The sequence below is a fragment of the Schistocerca gregaria genome, chromosome X (genome assembly GCF_023897955.1).
Source record: "Schistocerca gregaria isolate iqSchGreg1 chromosome X, iqSchGreg1.2, whole genome shotgun sequence".
In the NCBI taxonomy this organism is placed as follows: domain Eukaryota; kingdom Metazoa; phylum Arthropoda; class Insecta; order Orthoptera; family Acrididae; genus Schistocerca; species Schistocerca gregaria.
The window spans coordinates 680084387-680106292 of record NC_064931.1 but is presented as its reverse complement, the minus strand read 5'-3'; the positions used below and the strand labels follow the sequence as shown (position 1 = coordinate 680106292).

Below are 21906 nucleotides of genomic sequence, written 5' to 3'. Positions count from 1 at the left end.
TGTAGAGGTACATTGAAGCTAAACTTGCATGTATTGCAGAATGGTGAAACACCAATTGTGAGGCAGCAATTTAAGCTTATATAGGCCTTCTGCTCTGTCCTGTGACACAGTCTGCCATCAATGAAAAGTACATAACCGTCAAATTCAATCTGTCTTCTGAATTCTTACATGAATTGTTCAGCAACTACAGTGAAGCGTTTTCTGATAATCACAATCGTGGCTCTCCCCAACTTGTAGTATCACTGTCCAGCTGAACTCCTGGACATCAGGTTACATCAGGGATCAGTTGATCAACACAGCTGCAATTGCAAGTACATACCCAAAATGCAGAAAGCAACTACAAAATAATGTGGAGAGCAACTCTTGCAGAACACCTGGAACGAAACTGTGAATAACACACCTATTGTTGCTAATGTATGGATGATAACAGCAGAGTGTCCTGTCCAGTACTTACTTTATTTTTAAGCTTGTCTTTGATTACAGTTGTTCATGCAAGCAGGTAAATTATTTTAATCATCTGCGCAAGTCATTGTGATTGATTAGAAAGTGATTTTGCCCAATTTTGCATGTATGGAAACATCATAGTTTTTTTCTTTATACTGTGAGTGAACAGTAAATTTCTGAGATGCTCATAAAAATTCATGCTCTATTACATGCTGCATACAGAGCATGGTGAGAGTGTAGCTGTATCATTGCTGTATATTACATATTCTGAGGACAGTGCAAGTAAGCTAAGATGCTGGGAACCTACTATCAAAAAAGTTGGTTATTTATTGGATGACAGATTTAAATGCAAAATGGGACTGTCAATTGTTTTCAAAAGTTCCCAAGAATTCATGCTCCTCCAGATGATTAGCTTTGTGTAGAGGAGATATAATTTCTTTAAATGTTGGCAAGGAGGACACTTGGTTGATTTGAGATAACGTTAAAACCTACTTTAAAGATAAATATTATTTAAAGACTTTTATTATGCAAAAGAAAGTAAACATACTATTTTCAATTAAAGACTTTATCCAGAACTATAAGTGCTGTGAAAATTGGAAGGTTTCATATATAAAGCATGCAAAAATGTTTCTGGTATCTACTGGCAATAAATATAATGTGACTGTAAATGTTTCCTTGCACTCTAAAGTATGATATATTTGTAAGACTTGAGAGATATATAAAAGAATGTAGGATTAACATCTGACAGATTTATATTTCAATGGGGCTGTCAAATGAAATGAAGACTGTTTGCTCTGACAGTTAGTGATGAGCACATGTGGAGGCCATGTTTTGTATCACACTTACTGACTTCATGGCCAGTTTTTCACTTGTATGACTGGTATAATGCAAGGCTTATAGTTATGCCTGATTCAATAATAGACAAGCATTCCAAAACTGGTCATCTGTAAATAAATGTTCTTCCTGTGTAACTTAACATTGTTTTCATAACAGTTATTGTAATCACAAAAAATGTAGATGCACTCAAATCCCAGCATGCTGAAGATGCAGAAATGAAATACACAGAACACAGGATTCTGTTTAAAAGTTAATTTGAATTTTAAATTAAAGTTTTGTGATCCACTTATTTTTTTATGTAAACAAGGTCATTTCACCCTGATGTAAATTTATGAATTTATGTATCTATATCAGTAGTAATATTTTGATAAGCAGTTGTGGTGCATGTAGAAAGGCTGATTTGGTGTTAGCAATTGGATTTAATATCGAGAGTACCAGTACTTCTGCATTTTTCAACATGGCATATGTGTTTGCTTTTAAATAGCACAAAAAAGAACTTTGACTATTTAACTTTCTACAGTACTGGCATTTCATATCCAAGAGTGGTACAGAAGAAAATGAAAAGGTTTAAATCAGAATTGCATGCTCTGTATCCTTAGTGCAGTAGTTTAACTGTTTCTTAATTACATATCATAATATCGGATTTTGTGCTAGTAATCTGTTAATGTTCTATTTATGATTGTTACTACTCCTAGTTAATATATTGATTTGAAAATTTGATTTTATGCTTATTTAGTCCACTATAAATGTGGCTGAATGCTGTTGATTAACTTGAGGGTAGTTTTAGAACATATCACACCTGTCACAGTTTATTACTTGCAATGTTCATTCGTCAGTTAGGTAGTTCACACATCTTAGGTGATATTTTCAGGAGTCTACAGCCTACGAATCACAGCACAAATTTTCCTGGTGAAAATATTTACATTTAAATTGAGCCTACTGCTGAGAAACTTGAAAAGAAATACACTTATTCTAATTGTTGCCAAATAAGGGGTATAAAAATCATTATGCGCATGCATAGTACAATTATTTATCATCTAAAAATGTTGTTCTGATTAATCATCATGGGTGCTGTGTTACAAAAATTAAATAATGAAATAATACAGTTTTTTGTATATTTTGTGACTTATTAACTGTCTAAATCTTGAATTTTGATAGCAGAAAGTGAAACTGTTAGGATGACTGTTGGATCACACTGGGTTCAGCAAAAAGAATGCTGACTGTTTTCTTAAATAGTGGAGCAAAAGTTTTCAGGATGTTGTGGCATCTCTTGCCTTTGATTAGTTTCAGTCTTAGGTGTTACGCTGTTTTTAGTATATAAATGACCTTCCTTTTATTATTCAGTGATTAGAATGTGTACTTTTTACTGATGACATAAGTATTTTCCGTATTTGGATTGATTAAAAAGACTGTAGGAAAGGATGAATAGCTTTCTTAAACATACATAAAAAGCAACCAAGAAGTTTCTGTTCAGAGGCCGTACAGACTGGAATCGATATGCCAGTCAGGCAAATCACAATGAGCACTGAGGCAGTCATCCCACTGATGCACCAGTTTGAAGATACCTGTTTGGTAAAACACCATGTCCTCCTGTGTGAAGAAGCGCATAACTGCGTGCTGCACATCCTTTAAAGCATTTTTTAAGGACTGAAGGAATTATAATTGTGTGGGTGGAGATCAGGACTGTAGGGCGAGTGTTCAAGTGTCTTCCACTTGAGTTGGCATAACTAATGCATTATTACATTTGTGGTATGGGGACATGCATTAACATGAAGCAGCAGCACTCCGTGGCGCACCATTCCACAATGGTGGTTTTCAACAGACATGCTGCTCCATACACATTCTTAGTTCTCCATTGGATGTCTACCATTTTTTGCAGCCAAGAAAAAAATAACTGCATAGTGGTTCTGTTTGGACATATTTGGTAATAACTTCGGTATAGTTCACATTTTTGCATGTACTGCACACTCATCAGAAAGACAGAAATGCCATTCTAATCCATTGCCTACATGTAGGTGTTCGTACATCTGTATTGCAGTTGTGCTACAGTGCATATATTCTCCACCAGCGCCCTCAAACTGAAACCTTTTGATTACTCCTTATATATAACATGTTCTTTCCATAAATAGTACCTCCCCTAATTTATATAAAGTAGTTACAACTGGTGCCGCACAATAGTGGTTAAACATCAGTGAGAAATGTGTGGGTGGAAAATAATCTTATAATTTTGGAATGTACATTTTGAGGAGAATTTAAATAGAGGAAAAACATATTCTGAAACTTCTTAACCAACTACCTAAATTATGTTGAAGCCATTAAAACAACCTCTTATTTTCCTGATGTCTTATGGAATAACACTAAGGTAACTCATCTTTTGGAAAACAACTTTTGGTTGCACTAGAAGATCTACCTAGAATAATGCATGGCAAAGCTCCATGATCTTGAAGACACCAATGAAAGGATTTAAGAAATTTTAGAAAGATATAAAATATGGTGGCCAATATAAAGGTATATCTCTGAAAAAAATGTAAAAAGAAAGCATATATAAATGATGAGGATGAAATTTAAAAAAAAATAATGTGAAACTAGTTTTGAGTTTATAATTAGTGAACTAAAATGGATATAAAATAATTTCCAGCAGCAAAATGTAGGCCTATGTTGAAGGAAAAAGTGCTTAAAATACTGCACTAAAACTCACACTTTTTGGAAATAGTGTACAAAGACCAAATTGTATAAAAAATAGAGGCCATGTTACAAAAAAGAGGGGTAGGGGGGCTGTAATAGCAAGTAAGTCATCATGAAAGACCTATCATGGCAAATTGTAATGTTGAGGGGACATTAATCAATTGTTAGACAAAAGTATTACTCATAACAAATATGAAATGTAAATAATTTATGTGATATTTCTGGTTAAAAAGAGCTGCAAAATAAAGTATATGCTCATGTAGGCATAGCTTTGGAAACCTTAATAATGAAATCTATCTACTGTCTTGTGTTCAGTAGCGGGTAACAAAGCAATCTTAACTTGGAAAGACGGAGGCGGAGGGACAGAATGAGGAGAGGATTTGATGATGTGTACAGTAGTGTGGTGGGGGACCATTAGGAGAAACACTGAAATATATATTTTAAAAAGAAGAAGAAGAAGAAGAAGAAGATAGATAAGTAATGGAGTAATGTGGAATGGGATGGGAAGAAGAGGAGAGAGTCAGGGAAGGGTGGAGACAGATGGAGGAGAGGGACCAGTTGAGAGGGGGAGACTAAGGACAGGGGGTGAGACTAAGGACAGGGGGTTGTTGCAATGAATGATGTATCAGAGGGAGAGCTCTCTTATCCTCAGTAATGTAAAACATGTTGGCGGGAGTGGCAGGGAGGGGGGGGGGGGGGGGGGGGAAATCCATATTCTATGTGACGAAGCAACAATGTAATCAACCAAATTATATTGGGCAGCAACATCTGCAACATCTCACTCCACTTGACTTTAGCTAGTTTGGTGGTTGCAATTCATAAGTGTGGACTGTTTGTTGTTGCTCTTACTTACATAGAATGCTATGTAGTTGTTACAGACTAGTTGGTTATGGTGTAGCAGCTTTTACAGGAAGCCCTGTCTTTGCTGGCATAGAAAATGATGATGACAGTTCTGGAATAGGAGTGGTTTATGTGTGTGGAAAAGGTATTGCACCTGTGTCTTCCACAGGGTTATGACCCATGAGACAAAGGTTTAGGAATAAACACAAAGAGAACTGATAATTACAAAGAGAAACAGCATGTTAAAAACTAGTTCCTTTTAATTGGCTATTCTCTTATGAAAAATATCAATGTCCTGAATTGTAAAATTAATGCTAGACCTGGGGTTTGGATACCTCAGGTGAATAAACACCTGAGAAACATCTGGATTGCCAAACAAAACTCAGAGGTAGTTTGGTCTACAGCCTGCAGTGAAATATATAAAAGTGTCTTTGTGCATGTTGGGACAGATTGTCTTCACAGTTGCAGTGAAATTTAGATCATAAATAAAACAACAAAATTAACAGCAAAACTGTCTGTCCCAGGTCCAAAATAGTGGTAAGTGGAGTTATGCATAGAAGATCAGTGAGTGATAGATAAACAGAAAAGAATAAAGAACTGGATGTGAAAACAGTGTGATACTTTAGGGGCAGTATTTTTAGGTCTTAATAAATTCGTTACTAGTAACTGCTTAACACACGATGGATCCCATTTGAACTTGCAGTAAAGTTTTGGTAGAAATGTGTGCAGTTATAAAAAAACAAGGTAAACTGAGTTTTAGTAAAGAGGGTGATAATTTAAATAAGAAGACAAAAATATTAGATTTCTGTCCTCCAGTAGAATAAATCATCTACTCAAAGAAAGAAGGAGAAACAGGAGTCAGAAAGCAAAACAGAAGTATGTGCTAAACCAAGCAATCCACAAAAAGTGGTCCCTAATTTTATGCTTTTCCATCAGAATGTTCAGTCCTTGTGTAATAAGTGAGGAGGTGGCCTTGCCTGAGACTATCGATAGTGCAGGGTGTAGTCGCCTGCTGGATGTGGCTAATGTCGGGAACAACAATGCCTGTCACATGGGTCCTGAAGCCATCCTCATTTCAGACAGACAGCTGGCAGGGTGCAAGCAGAGCTTGCAATTTGCAGCATTGTTCCCAGAGTTGATCAGGATCCTTCGGTTTGGAGCTGAGTGGAGGGTCTCGAACAAAGGCATCGTTGACTCTGTGACTGTCTTGGCTGCAGATTTCTAGACTTGTGTTATCTGGTAGGGAATTTTAGGACTCACCTTGATAGGTCAAGTGTGCAGTACATGTTGATAGGTCAAGTGTGCACTACATGAGAGAAGCAGCTACATGGTTAGCAGAGTACTTGTGGGGTGCACATGGTTTTTTTTTTTAGGCTAGATGTCAGTCTGAGGTACTCTGATGAATACTCACTAGTTGATTTGCAGATAGAGACATCAGACCGCGTCCAGAGTAGAGGCATTTTGACTGTAAAATTTTATCAGTAAATTGCCTTAAGTATTCACAATAAAGTTTCTGAATTTACTGCCATCCAGGAAACTCCTCATGCTCAAATTATTCCTAGGACTGAGAGATGGCTAAAACCCGAAGTAGAAAGCTCTGAGGTACTTAGTGTCAGGGAATATTTATTGGAAGAACAGATTAGATGCCATAGGAGGGGGAGTGTTCATTGCAGTTGACAAAAATATTGTGTCTGTTGATGTTGAAATTAAGGGTGACAATGAAGTTATCTGGTTATGTATAACAGATCTAGGTGAAATAAAGTTAATTGTTGGATGCTTTTATCAGCACCTGACTCTGCTGTGACAGTTCTAGAGTCATTCAAAGAAAGTCTATGGCCAGTAGTGCATAGGTACCCGGATTATGCAATAATAGTTGGAGGCGACTTTAACCTATCAAGTATAGATTGGGACGTCTACAGATTCATTGTGGGGGGTGCAGACAGTCAGTCTTGCAAAATACTTTTGAACACATTTTCCAAAAACTGTCTTGAGCAGCTAGTTAGGCAGCCCACATGGTGGAAATATTTTAGACCTTGTGGCTACAAACAGGCCAGACCATATTGATGGCATCAGTATAGAGGCAGGGATTAGTGATCACGATATCATCGTAGTGGCTATGTTTTGAAAAGTTAACAAATCAATCAAGAAGGCTAGGAGAGTGTTTCTGATTGAACAAGCAGGTAAGCAGTTGTTATCATCTCATTTAGTGCATTGCAGTTGTTTAGTTCCAGTATGGTGGACATAGAAGAATTATGGGCAAAGTTTAAACTGATTGTAAATCGTGCTGTGGACCAGTATGTACCTAGTAAGTGTATTAAGGGTGGAAAAGACACTGTGGTGTAACAATGAAATTTGGAAAATTCTGAGGAAGCAAAGGCTGTTTCACTCACAGTTCGAAAGAAAACGCACGCAGGATAACAGGCAAAGGTTAGAGGTCCGTGTGTCTGCGAAAAGATCTATGCGTGAAGCATACAACTACTACCACTGTTGTACCTTAGAAAAAGATGTGGTTGAGAACCCGAGAAATTCTGGTCCAATGTAAATTCGCTAAGTGGGTCAAAGGCTTCCATCCTGTCACTCACTCACCAGTCTGGTGTGGTTGTTGAAGATAGCAAAATGAAAGCCGAAATTCAAAATTCCACATTCAAGAAATCTTTCACACAGAAGAATCGTAGAAATATACTGTTGTTACTGTCACACAGTCTCCTATAGAGGACACAGTGATAAGCATTGCTGGTGTAGAGAGACAGCTGAAAGAGTTGAAAGCAAATAAGTGACCAGGTCCTGATGGAATTGCAGTTCACTTTTACAAAGATTACTGTATAGCATTGGCCCCTTATTTACATGTCTCATAAATCTCTTGCCAGCACAAAAATTGCAAGCAGCAAAAAAAAAAAAAAAAAAAAAAAAAAGGCATAGGTGACTCCTGTATATAAGAAGGCTAAAAGAACAGACCCACAAAATTACAGAAGAATATCCTTAACATCAGTTTTTTATGGAGTTCTAGAACGTATTCTGAGTTCTGATATAATAAATTTCCTAGAGACTGGAAAGCCTATGTCCACAAATCATCATGGTTTTATAAAGCATCAGTCTTCGGAAACTCAACTTGCCCTTTTCTCACATCATGTACTGCAAACTATGGATAAAGGGCAACAGACAGATCCCATATTTCTAGATTACCGAAAAGCATGTGGCATAGTACCCGATTGCAGACTGTTGTAGGAGCATGCGGAATAGATTGCCAGACATGCAAGCAGCTCGAAGACTTCTTAAGTAATAGCACCCAGTATGTTGTCCTCAATGGCGAGTGTGCATCAGAGACAGTGGTACTGCCAGGATTGCCCCAGGGAAGTGTGATAGGAGTGCTTTTATTTCCTGTATGCATAAATGATCTGGTGGACAGGGTGGGCATGAGTAGTGATACAGCATACCCTCCATCGCGTACCATACGGTGGCTTGCGGAGTATGTATGTAGATGTAGATGTAGATGTACTGCTGTATACTAAAGATATGTTGTACTACAATGAACATTCACGTGGCTGCAGTAAAGTATGGTATTGCTTAGCTTGTGGGATGACTTGATAGTGAACTTAGTCTCAAAACTAGTGATCAAGTAATAAAGGAAATCAATATTGCAACTTTGACAGTCCTCTGCAATGTATTGCATAATTTAGTGATTTTGTGAATGTAGCAGAAAAGCCTATTGAGCAAACTGACCCATAATCTTCCCATACAAATGATATAAAAAATTAATCAGATAGATGACACCATATTTCTCATGCCAACTAATATATAAAAAGTACAGCAAGATTGTTAAAGCAAATACTCATCAGGAATAGGTAAAATACCAGATTTCATTGTAAAAAATGTGTGGACTTAATCCCTGAACCACTGATCGGTCTCGTAAACCTGTCCTTCTCAACTGGCAGTTTTCTAGCATGCTTAAAAATTACTAAAGTGAAACCACTACAAAAAGTGAAGCCAGCAAGAGGTGTCAAACTATAGAAGTGTTTCTCTGCTGTCTGTAGTTTCAAAAATTTTAGAGAGATATTTTTTTTATGAAAGACTGTTTAATTTCATAAATGAATATAATATACTAATAAAATCACAACGTGGTTTTAGGAAAAATCACTCAACAGAAACAGCAACTTTTCTTTTCTGTATGTAATGCTACAATCCATAGGTAGGCAGGAACATACCCTGAGCATATTCCTAGGTTTATCAAAAATGTTTGATGCCATAAGTCATGATAAATTACTTGGTAAGAGCTGTAATTTAGGTGTTAGGGGAGCAGCACATAATTGGATTAAATCATACATCCATGAAAGAAAACAGCTCATAGAGATAACATATAAAGTAAATGTGGCAGTAAGTACCCATCAGTGTGATGTATTTGTGATCAAACATGGAGTTCCCTAAAGTTACAGTTTGGGTCCAATCCTGTTCTTAATATATGTGAATGGTCTTGAGTTGTTGCATAAGTTCATAGTGTTTCTCTGTACGTTTAATAAAAACAACAAATACACATAACAGAGAATTTAGTGATCAATAATATACTTTCCTTCACTATTTACAACAGTCTGCCAGTGCTGGGGTGACTTTTTGATTCTGCGATTGTAGAAGTCACGTGATTTTGAGGTGAAGAATTTGTTGAGTCATGTTCAGAGTGCATTTTATCCAGAAAGGAAGTCCCTTGAATGTTGTTTGATAGAGAGAGGAAAAGGTAAAAATCTGAAGACCCAAGATCAGGTGAATGAGGTAGGTGCGTCATGACTTACCAACACAACTCGTGTACAATGTTTTAGTTGGTCTAGCAGAATGCAAGCATGCATTATCGTGGAGTAGCATCACTTCACTCAGTCTTCTGGTCATTGTTTTTGGATTGCCTCTGCAAGACATCTTAGTTATTGATGATAAATATCAGCAGTGATGATTACACCTGGAGGAAGCAATTTGTAGTACACCACAATGTTGCTGTTCGTTCAGATGCATCAGGGGGAATTGCTGCTTTGTTTGGGCTCAACTCTCATCAACAGCAGTGATACAGGATAGGAATAGTCAATGTTGTTCATGAGCCAATTGATGAGGAGCAAGTCGATATGTGCATATGGCCCCCTGTTGGTTTTTGTGATTTTGGATTAGAGCATGCAGCACCCATACAAGTAATTTTTGAATCTACCCCATTGCATACAAACATCACATGGCAGTGGACTGATCACAGTTGATCACATTTTCCAGTTTTCAAGTTCACTGACATGGGTGATTGTGGATTAGTGCATTTAAACGGTCTGCTTCAAACATGAAGGTCTTCCTGAACATCGAGAGTCACTAATGTCAAAATGATCCTCCTCAATATGAGAAAACATTTTCTTGCCATGCTCTGTCCATTCGCATTATCATCATACATCATGCTAATGTTTCTGGCTGCCTCTGGTGCTGTCATCTCTGTATTTAACTTAAACAGGAGAATACATTGGAAATATTCCAATTTCTCCACTTTGCACTTCATTTTCTAGTGCCCACAATTCCACTCACTATCTCCAAATGACAAAATGATAATACGTAAACTCAAATGGCAATGGTGAACTATATATGAAAACAACAGTAAAGCCTTCACAAAGACTATAGCAGAATACTTTGATTCAAACATCTTGATGATAAATCTGGGAAAAAAGTGTTGCAGTGGACGTGTTCACCACCAAGAATAGGACATTAGCTAATCCACATTCTGAAATAAATGGCTAAACAAATGGCAAAGCAGTGTGTGCAAAGTTTCTTTGTGTATGCGTACAACACAATATGAAATGGGATACACATGTAGGCTACATAAACAGAAAACTGGGCAAAACATGTTTCATAATCATATGATAATCTCAGGACCATATATTTTGTTTATATTCACTCAGTACTAAAATATTGTGTAGTATTTTGGGGAAATTGTGGACCAAGTTTGAAATAATTTAAATTACAGAAAAAGGGTTCTAGACTAATGGAAGGGATAGATCAAAGACCATGATGGAAGCCACTACTTAAGAAAAATAAAATACTACCACATCCATGTATTTACATGCTAGAAAATGTAATAATTATAAAAGAAAAATCAAACAGTAGCAGTCCATGCATCGTCCTTATGAATCTGTACATAGCTACCATGCAAGACAAATATGTGACGCACATGTACAACAGAAAAGAAACAGCACTATTAAAAAAAATGCATAATCCACCATGACACCAAACTGTTAATACATTACCAAAATCCACAAAAGTAATAATAGACAGAAACAATTTCAAATCAACAGAGAAGGATTACTTGGTGAAGCACTGCTTCTACACATAAGGAAGTTTCAAGAAAATGAAAACTGCAGCACAAATTAAGATTGTTTTGGTAAAGTGTATAGGCTAATAAGATATTGTGTAACATTAACCTTTTGCTAAATTGATATATGGAGAAAAAAATGTGTGTGGTACTTAAAGAATGATTAATTATCTTTTGGACACCATACAGGCTTAGATTTACAGGAGCAATAAATAAATAAATAAATAGGATTGCTGTAGACTTTGACAAAGAAACTGCTTATACAGCATGAACTGAACCACCTTGGATGGCGCTGTGTCATCGTTAACATATATTCCAATTTCTATTTTCCGCCAGTATACAAATTACAAACAAGTAGATCTGACACAGAAATATGGAAGAGCTTTGGTTAAAGAATTTAAATCGATGAGTAAAAGGTTTACAAAAATCTTTGTTTTAATAATATTGTTGTAGCCCTCACTGAGAGCCAACAATGTTTATTAACACAGGTAATTTCTGTAAAAACAATGTAAAATTACTTGTTAGTCCATGAACCAAACAGTAATAATTCTTGGTGAAATATTCATTTGAACCACAATGGAAATTAATATGAGAGAGTTCCAGATAACTTAATAAAGTCAAAGTGTGATTTAGTCAGATAATACTTATTTTGTAATAAAAGTCCCATATGGATAAGAATTGGCAGAAACCACAAGTTTTTGGATCATAGCACTAAACACAAAATAAACAGCCATAGCACTGCACAATCCCACTTGCAGAGGCAGGTCAGATAACAAAAAACTGAACTAAGACTGCCATCGGGCTGTCCTATATTTATCCTGTTACAGAACCTCTTATGGCTGGTCTGTGATATTTGGCCTTGCCCATTTGCACATCCAATGGGTTTACTAAAAAGACCATTATGTAGATAATTACAAAATGTAACAAATTGGGTTGATTGAAATGGTAATATGATAGCCAGTGGAAAGGAAGTGCATCAGGGCTTCACAATGATGAAATTTTTATTCTCACTGATTACAGCTCAGTTGCTCCTGAATTATGCTCATATGAATTGATGGCATTAAAATGAAAGACAAATACTTTTTGAAATAAATTGCCTCACAGGAATTTTATATTTATGTTTGGTTTTGACTTGGTAACTCAATTAACATTACAGTAAGCAGTGTTTTGATTAATACCTTGAGAAGCAGAGATTAAAAGGGCACAAAAAGTTTAACGTATTTTCAAAAGGATTAACAGAATTTCTTGATTGTATTTCACTACATACGTGTTTTATGGAATTCGTTTGAAAATTTTGATCTGAATGTCAGGACTACTGGTTATATATCTTGGACTTAACTACATACACAGTATATGTCAACTCTTAATTGCAAATTGATTAGTAACAAGAAATAAGTTTATTAATGAAGATTATGAAACATGTTTTCATTGTAGTATGATCACTGAAAGGAGGTGACCTTACGTGTGTCTCACTGGATTTGCTTTGATAAGAACATGAGTCCTGATCATTTATTATGAAGCTTTCTTACATTAAGGTTACTGGTAATGTGCAGTACCAGAAAATTTGAAATATTCTGTTTCATTGGAAAATATCAGTTTTGTATCAGTGGTTTGAGAACAGATATGGACATTTGATAGAACTCAATTCATTGGTAGAATACTGAAAAACTAAATCCGTGAACAGGACTCTTCACAAATTATTAGCACAAATTATTCTGAAACATTGGTTGAGCTTATAAGATCCTTACGACATTGCAATAATCTTTACTAAATATAGGGTATTCAGTTAACACAACCCTCTTACAGAAATTCTGGAACAAAGCTGGTGGCAAACAGTGAAGACGTTAATGAGTTGGCCTAATAAGTACACACTGTAAATGGTTTCATTGCTACGTATGTATTGCTCGGGTTCAAATGATCTAAATGAGTGGGGATTAATTACAGCACTTGCTCAATTATTTCCATGCGAATACTGTCACTGTGTGATGATCATGTGCCAATATTACTATGATAAATGCAATTTGTATAGCTTCAACAGTAATTTGGGTTACAGATATGGATCATACTTTGCTCACCACTTTCTACTGTAACATCACATTTTTCATACATAGAAAGATCTTGATTTTGTTGGATGATGATGATGATGATGATGATGATGATGATGATGATGATGAATAATTTAGGAGTGCTGGTACATTTACCTTTATGACACGTCTTGTCATTTTTTACCACAACTACAATTACTGCAATGGTATTTGAGGCTTCTTGCTGTGAACTCACTTTATTGAATTTCTTCTTCCAATGGAGTTAATACGTCTTTTACACTTGAACTTTCTTTTATCATAAACAATAAAATAAAAGATATAGACAAACCAAGAAATAAGTATGTAACATTTTAGCAATCAAATCAATAGAAATAACAAGTCAATTATGTAACGGATAAGTTTACAAATAAGAACTGGAACCTGATAGCTGAACATAAGTGCTTGTTCGTAGCACACAAGAACACACAGATACAATGTTCTGATGCTGTTTCCTGTCTGTCACTAACAGAAATAATTAATTATGGCTGGATTAGTGTCCATGAGAGCCATAGTGAGGTGATGCTCAACCCTCTGGCAGAACTGCTAAAGCTGCCACTTCCCCCTCCCCTCCCCCAGCTCCTCCAGAATAAACTAGACATACTTACGAAATTCTATAATTCCAAAAATAGGTTTAATAAAAAAGAAGTGTTACTGAAAAATATTGCTTAAATGATTTATATAAATGGAAAAATATTGCACCCTACAAATTAGATGTGTCATTGTAGGAAATTAATAAAACATTGTATAAACTGAATAAAGAAATTAGAAGTAAAACTAAATATGTCTTAATGTTCATGGCATTGACTATATTTTAGTATTATGTATAATAAAGAACATATTTTACTAGTCCCTCATAAATTATTAGTGCATAAATTATTAATTGGAAATAAAAGATAAAGGGCTGCAATTAAGTGTGGAGAACACATACCTTTCCAAGAATTGTGTTTTTATTATAATTTTACTTTTTATTTTCTTAATTTGAGAAAAGAAAACCCCTTGAATATGTCATTGAAGCCAAATGTAGCAGCTGTGTCGTATTCTGTTGACAAAACTGAATTTCACAGTCTTGCTTCACATACACTCAATCTTAAGTAGCTTTTCATCATCTTTAATTTGCTGAAATAGTGTTCACAGAATGCTCTAGTCAATTGAATTATCATAAATAACACCAAAGCTATTTCATTGTTTAGATAAGTATCTCATAACCTACTCTCTGGAAAAAAATACCTTCAAAACATGCAAATAAGAAGCTGTATCAACACTCATCAACTCTTTCTACTGGAACTTTAAAGCTGCTGTTTCATTCAATAGCTCGTCTGTAGTGATATTTCTGCTATATGTGACACCAAATCTGAGGTATATTTTTCAAAATAAGACACAGCGTTCTCATTTGAGGCATTCCCTACAGGAATGTAAAGTGAGGTGAAATTATGAGTTATGTGAGAGATCTGCATGGCAATTCACTTACAATTCTATCAGATACTTCGAAGCAGTGACACTCCAGCCCTCAGTTGGCAGAGATCGTCAAAAATCAGAAGCCTTCAGTCAAATAGTATATTTGGTTCAGCACTTGCTCGGTGGCATCTGAGATACTCGAATACCACAGCAAAGTAGCAGCAAAAACTCCATTGTTGAACATGAGTGAGCTGTGTTGAAGGGAGCTGTGTGAACAGAGTAGACTGTTGACATATCATAACCTATTTGACACCTGTTCAATAGTAGTTTTTTCTTTATGATGCTAATTGGGTGAAATGATACTGTCACAACAGCAAGCACATTCGGTCATGGGCTGAGCAAAAGGCTTTTTCTCAAACTCAGAAGATAGATTCTGCAGGGATAGGAGAACTCGCATATCTATCATGAACTGATCTGAAATTGACTTTTTTTTTTTTTTTTTTTTTTTTTTTTTTTTTTTTTTTTTTTTTTTTTTGTTGCCAGTTTTTATGTCCCCATTGTTTCTGTGCCCTTGGCATGGGCCTGTTTGCAGTGATGTCTGTGCACCCATGTCCAGTTCAGATACCATGTGTATAAATGTCAGGTCACCATGAAAGCATACGCTTTTGTTGTAAGTTAAAGTAGAAGTATCTATCTGTCACTTTTGTACTATACCAAGATTTTTGATGGACAAATATGGTGATGGAAGCTGCTTCTCGATGAATAAATATGGAGATAAGATCGACTGGACACATACTTGACTGGAAATGTATCTGGCTAATAGTTTGAGGAATGTGCGGGATATGGAATAAGCTTGATATTGTATTGTAGTTGCATTCATTTATAGTCCTACAGGGACATATGTGCAATGTTTTAACTTTTGATAATAACTTGTAGTTCCTTATGGCCAATAATTAATGTCTGTCATTAATACCTGTCTTTTGCAGCCACACAACAGACATCAAAAACTGGCTAAAGTGTACCAGGCAGATAAGGTTAGTTATATTTTCTTTTGCAAGTTAATTATGCAGTTATGTCATAAATGACCATTTTCTTTTATTTTTTGTTAAAAAAATTATTCTCATTCCAGAAATTGTTAGATAATGCGATAGACACTGCTTTGCAAGCACAAAAGAAATGGGCACAGGTTCCTTGGCAAGAGAAAATAAAAATCTTTCAGAGAGCAGCAGAAATGATTGCAACAAAGTATAGATTTGATCTTAATGCAGTTACTATGTTGGGTCAATCCAAAACAGTGGTTCAAGCTGAAATTGACTCAGCTTGTGAATTAGCAGACTTCTTTAAGTAAGTACTGTGCTATGAAAGTCATATGGCGTACTTCTGTAGGGTAATCAGTTATGTTTTGGTGGACTACCTACTTTAAATATTTGAAAATATGCAACTTGAGAGAGCATGCCTCATTCTTGTCGCAAGTTGCAAATTTTTGTTGCAAGTTGTGGTGGCCCTGCGTAGAAATTGATAAAAGATTCTGATGCTGCAGAGTTTCTGATGGCTTGTGACTGATCTGTAAAGTTTTCATGTGACTGTAAGATATGAGGGCTATTCAGAAAGTATGGAATTTTGTCATTAAAAAAAAAAAAACTTAGTAGAAGAGATACATTTTATTATATACATCTGAAAGAGCGACTGACATATTACTTTTCCACATAGTCACCAAACACATTGAGACAGTTTTCATAGTGGTGGACAAGCTTTGAAAGACCTTCATCGTAAAATTCTGGTGCCTGAGACTTCAGGCAGTGAGTCACACCTGCCTGGAGTTCCGCATCGTCATCAAAGCACTGCGTTGCAAGCCAGTTCTTCATCTTGGGAAACAAGTGGAAGTCGTTTGGTACAAGATCAGGGTTGTAGAGCGGATGAGGGAAAATTTCCCGTTTGAATGAATTAAGGAGTTATTCAGTGTGGTTTGCCGTGTGAGGTCGGACATTGTCGTGCAGAAACAAAATTTTGGATGTCAGCTTTCCTTGGCATTTGTTTTGAACTGCTCTTCTTAGGCTGTGCAAAGTTTGACAGTACTGGGCAGAATTTATGGTTGCTCCTTGTTTGAAAAAAGTCAATAAGCAGCACACTTTATCTATCCTAAAACACTGTCGCCATCCACTTCCTTGCTGACAAGGTTTGCAAACATTTTCTTGGTTTTTGGGAGGACCTTGTGGGTCCTCACTCCATTGACTGTAATTTTGTCTCGCAATTGATGTGTTACACCCAAGTCTCGTCACTGGTTATGATTCAATTCAGTAATGAATCACCATGTTTGTGGTAGGACTCCAGAAATGTCAACGTTGCCCCCATTCTCTGTTCTTTATGGTGCTATGTAAGCATTTTGGGCACCCATTGTGCACAAAATTTGTTGTAGCCTAGCTTTTGAGTGACAATTTCAAACAACAAAGTCCATGAAACTTGAGGAAAAGAAAGCGAAAGCTTCGTTTTTGTGAAGTGATGGTTTTCATGAATCGTTTCACCAACTTGAGTGACAAGATCGTCAGTCACAATGCTCGGGCGTCCACTCTTCTCTTCATCATGAATGTTGGTTCAGCCATTTTTAAACCGAATGCACCATTTCCAGAGGGAACATTCACTCATTACGTTGTTTCTGTACACTTCGCACAGTTCACAATAAATTTCTATAGTTTTTAGGTTTTTTGCTAATAAAAACCATATCACAGATCGCACCTCACAACTGGCGGGATTTTCGATTGCAGTGCACATTTCAAATTCGAATATTGAATAAACCAGACGCGCAGAGATGTTCCCGCTGTCACGGATGGATGCTGACTGAGCTGCTGAGCATGTACATATATGCGATCGGCGCACACCTAGCGGCATCAGATGGAAACATTCTCTACTTTCTGAATAGCCTTCATAACATAATAGAAAAATCTCACTTAAGGGGTTGAAGCTTAAATGTTTCATTTGATTTTCTATTTTCTGGTGTATGTATTGAATCTAAACTAATTAGTGATTGCAACAAATCATTCATTCTTGAAGTACTGCAGTCATTTTCTCCTTATACAGGTACCAAGGTAATAGCAGTCTCTGAAATGACTGGTGTAAGATCTTGAATGCAATCTGCATTTTTAAACGTGTTTGGGTTACATGAATATTTAGAAATTTGGCCCAAAACACTGTTAGCATCTTATGCAGAAGCGTAAAGTTACTGAGCAAGAATCGATGTGTGGATAGTAGTTTTTGTGAAGCCAATTTGTCAGTACCATATTTTTGGAGATTTTCTTGTTAAATTGAAACCAAGTTTTGAAAACTATTAGAATGTTTATCTTTTAAATGCTTATGTTCTCGCTATTTTGAGTTACAAGAAATTATTGTAATTTTGTTCTCCTTTAGTATTAAATACAAAGTAGAATAGTTTGAACTAATACACTCACTCCCTTCATTAGCAAATTAACTATTCAACACCTAAGGATATGTTGTGCTATAAATTTTTCCCCAATTTGTTCATTACTTTGTCATTTGTTGTTTGATCTACCGATCTAATTTTCAGCACTCATCCGTAGCATCACATTTCAAAAACTTCTGTTCTCTCGTGTGAACTTCTTATCATCCTCATTTCACTTCCATGCGAGGCTACACTCGACACAGCTACCTTCAGGAAAGACTTCTTAACTTTAATTAATGTTAGATTTTAACAAATTACTTCTTTTTTCAGAAATGCTTTTCTTGTTATTGCCAGTCTTCATTTTATATCTCTTGTACTTCAGCCGTCAACTATTATTTTGCGGTCCAAATAGCAGAATTCACTTAGTACTTTTAGTGCCTTGTTTCATGATTTAATTAAATTACATTCCATTACTCTTGTTTTATTTTTGTTGGTGTTCATTTTATATCTTCTTCTCAAGACATTTCCCATTCTGTTCCGCTGCTATTCCAAGTACTTTGCCTTCTCTGACAGAATTACAGTGCCACCGCCAAACCCCCAAAACTTTTATTCATTCTACCTGAACTTTAAATCCTTCTCCAAATATTTCTTTCATTTGCTGCTTGCTCAATGCAGAGATTGAGTAACATCTGAGATGAGCTACAACCCAGTCTCATGCCCTTCTGAACTATTGCTTCCCTCTCATGTCTGTGGACTCATACCCACAGTCTGGTTTTCGTACAAATAATAAATAACCTTCCGCGCCCTGTATTTTATCCCTAGTACCTTCAGAATTACAAAGAATGTAGTCCAGTCAACCTTAGTCTAAATCCACCAATGGTATACCAATGCTATAAATGTATGTCATCTGAGCTGTTGATATTCATATAGCTGCTTCTCTTTTCTTCAAATGTGTCTGATTTTTCTATAGGTGGTATATACATGTCCCCCTAGTCATTTGTGATTCTACAACCTTGCATTTGTCCTCTAGCCATTCTTGTGTAGCCATTTTCTGTCTGTCTCATTTTTTAGATCTCTGTATTTCCTTTTACTTGCTTCATTTGATGCATTTTTATGTTTCCTTGTTCCAACAATAAATTTAATATATCCTGTGCTATCCAAGGATCTCTACTAAGGCTTGTATTTTACCTACTTTATTCGTTCCTGCCTTCACTGTTTCATCTCTGTCTTCTGTTGTTGTCCTCCCCCCCCCCCCCCCCCCCCCTCCTTTACCCATTTCACTCAGACATTACCTAATGATTTCTCTGGAACTATAATATACCTTGTAAACTGTGCTAGTGACTTCACTTCCTAACAATGCTGGGAATGACATAAGTAAAAATTAGAAGAGTAGTGTGCCACTGAAACCAATGTAATGCTAGAAGTAAGTGTTGAAGGGGAGAACGACCTAATCTGTACTTGTTCTGCCTGCATTTTCCATTGACTGTGAGAAGGGTGATTAAGGCAGTTATATGAGTATCCACATTACAAATCCAAGGAACTGTTGTGTTCTGTGGCATATCATAATGTGTTAGCACCAGGTATATTAATCGTAGTGAAATTTCATAACATATCACAGCCATATGCACTCCAGAAATTAAATACCCAAACTTTCTGTCTTTTTCAGGCAATGTTCTTGCCAACTGTGTTATCTAAGTAAGTTTTAAATCTTGTAGTTTGTTTATCCTTCTTTACAATCTCCACAGAGGCTTTTCTGCATACTGCATCTTAATAGTTGTATAATCACTTGAAATTTTGAAATGTTCTACAACCATCACACACTGTACAATTTATGCATTTTATCATAAAATAGTGTCAGTTTAATTTTATCCTTGCCAAGACCATTTTAGGTTAACTTTCTTGTCAAAGAATGTCTTAAGACAAACATCTTGCACTTTTGGAAAATTAGAGGAGTTAATGTCCTAATGACCTCTTTCGTTTCTGATACAATAACCAAAATTTCCCACCAAATAATTGATTTTTAGTATTCGCCATACTTTTACATTCAAAATATCCCTTAACCATCTTGAAATGGCCTTTGCTGTCATTTATACGTTTATGTAATGCCACAGTGGTTTTTATCTCCTCATCCAAATGTGAGCACGTTGCTGCATGTTATCTTATTTTTTAAATAACAATCTTCAGACTGAGATTTCTTTGATATTTGCAATATCATTTCTAATTTTCTTGTTTACGATAAAAACTTTACTCAAATTTTTTTCTTGCTCTGTTCCTCTGGCATAAAATATGGCAATTGTTTTTAATTCTTTTGCATTTCTGATAAAACAACTATATTCTATTTGATATTGTTTAACTCAGCTTCAAACTCCTTAGCAGCAGCAGCAGGAGCAGCAGGGAGTGGGTGTTCAAGTAGTTGTGCAACTTTTGTTGCTGGTTGTGATGTGAAGACCTATATTTAACTGATGGTTCAACAGAACATGATGGAGATCAAGGATAGTTGTAACTCATACAATTTGTCAAAATATGTATGTCTATTTAAACATTCCCATTGGTTGCTACTTGACCATAAATAAGTTTTGAGCACAAATTACACTTTTGGGACATTTATTTTACTGCTGTTTATCTGTGTCGTTATTAACCACATCACTTGGTTACTTAATTTACACACATACTGAATGATCATAGCTTTGTGGCTACCTTCCTACCCATGTGAAATAACAAAATATTAGAAAGCCACATCGTGTACAGCGAGTTTTCTTTTAACAAATACTTGCATACTGCAGAGCACCAAACATTAGAAGATCTTCACATTTAGGTTCAGGCGAGTCAATTACTTGTAAGATCCAAGGTAATTGGTTAATTTTTAATTCCTGACACAACTTTTTGCACAAATTTGCATCGTGCATGTCTGTTCCAAGTAAACATTTTACACTGAAAGAAACATTAATCATTATAAAAGGTTCAAGTTTTGCAAACATAACTCATCTGTCTTTGTAGCCTGTGTATTATTTCAACAACGTAATACAGTATAGTTATGAGTGGAAAATACAGCACATGGTCTGTCAAGCTTCTGGTGAACTTTGAGTCTGGGGGTTCCCAAAATAATATGAAAGTCTGTATGGCACAGAACCTTTTCCTTTTAAAAATGCAATGCACAAATGTTGTCCAATGCACTTAAATTGGAATGTATGTTGAGTTTTATTTTTTTCTGCCTTACGTTGTACACTCCACAATTTAAAAAGTAGGAAAGACTTATTCTAAACATTGACGGAAACAAGAAATACAACTGCATTGTGGACTTATTTCTCATGGGTAATATTTCCTTACTGAGTCATGTGCAGAAGGTTTTACAGTTCAGATTACTGTCAATTGCTCCCTTTTGCTTTAATGAAAATAGTTTAGATGATAATGCCAATAACATTTTGCTGTGGATCTGAATTAACAAACTCCTATGTCACTAACTGTGAAGTGTGTCATTATTATTAGGATGGAGGTGCACACGCGACAGCACCTTTCTATTAGATTTGTTATGATGTAAGAATGTCTCTCAGTGTTGTGCTTTAGCAGAATTTGATTTGCAATTTTACACAGTGATTAAATTGTATGTTTTCTTCCACTCATTACATCAAATAATCGTGTAACTTATTATTCTCAAGCTGGGATTTCAGGATTATTATAGGTGTTATTGTTTTGCAGCTTTAACACCTATTATCTGAAAGAGATGTTGAAATATCAGCCAATAAGTGTTGACCCAAAGGTGACACTAAATAGCGTCAGATTCAGAGGACTGGAAGGTTTTGTAGCAGCCATAAGCCCATTTAATTTCACAGCAATTGGAGGAAATTTGGCATATGCTCCTGCATTAATGGCAAGTACATTTTTCATCTCATTAAAGTTATTGTTAGTGG

General features: G+C 35.9%; 1 protein-coding gene across 1 annotated transcript in view; it reads left to right on the top strand.

Moving 5' to 3' along the window:
* Positions 1 to 21906, top strand: part of LOC126299043 (delta-1-pyrroline-5-carboxylate dehydrogenase, mitochondrial) — a 117776-nt gene that overhangs the window by 10534 nt on the left and 85336 nt on the right. The window contains exons 4-6 of the mRNA XM_049990696.1: positions 15591 to 15638; positions 15734 to 15948; positions 21695 to 21866. Coding sequence (XP_049846653.1) covers positions 15591 to 15638; positions 15734 to 15948; positions 21695 to 21866 — 435 coding nt within the window. The remainder of the gene's footprint in view (positions 1 to 15590; positions 15639 to 15733; positions 15949 to 21694; positions 21867 to 21906) is intronic.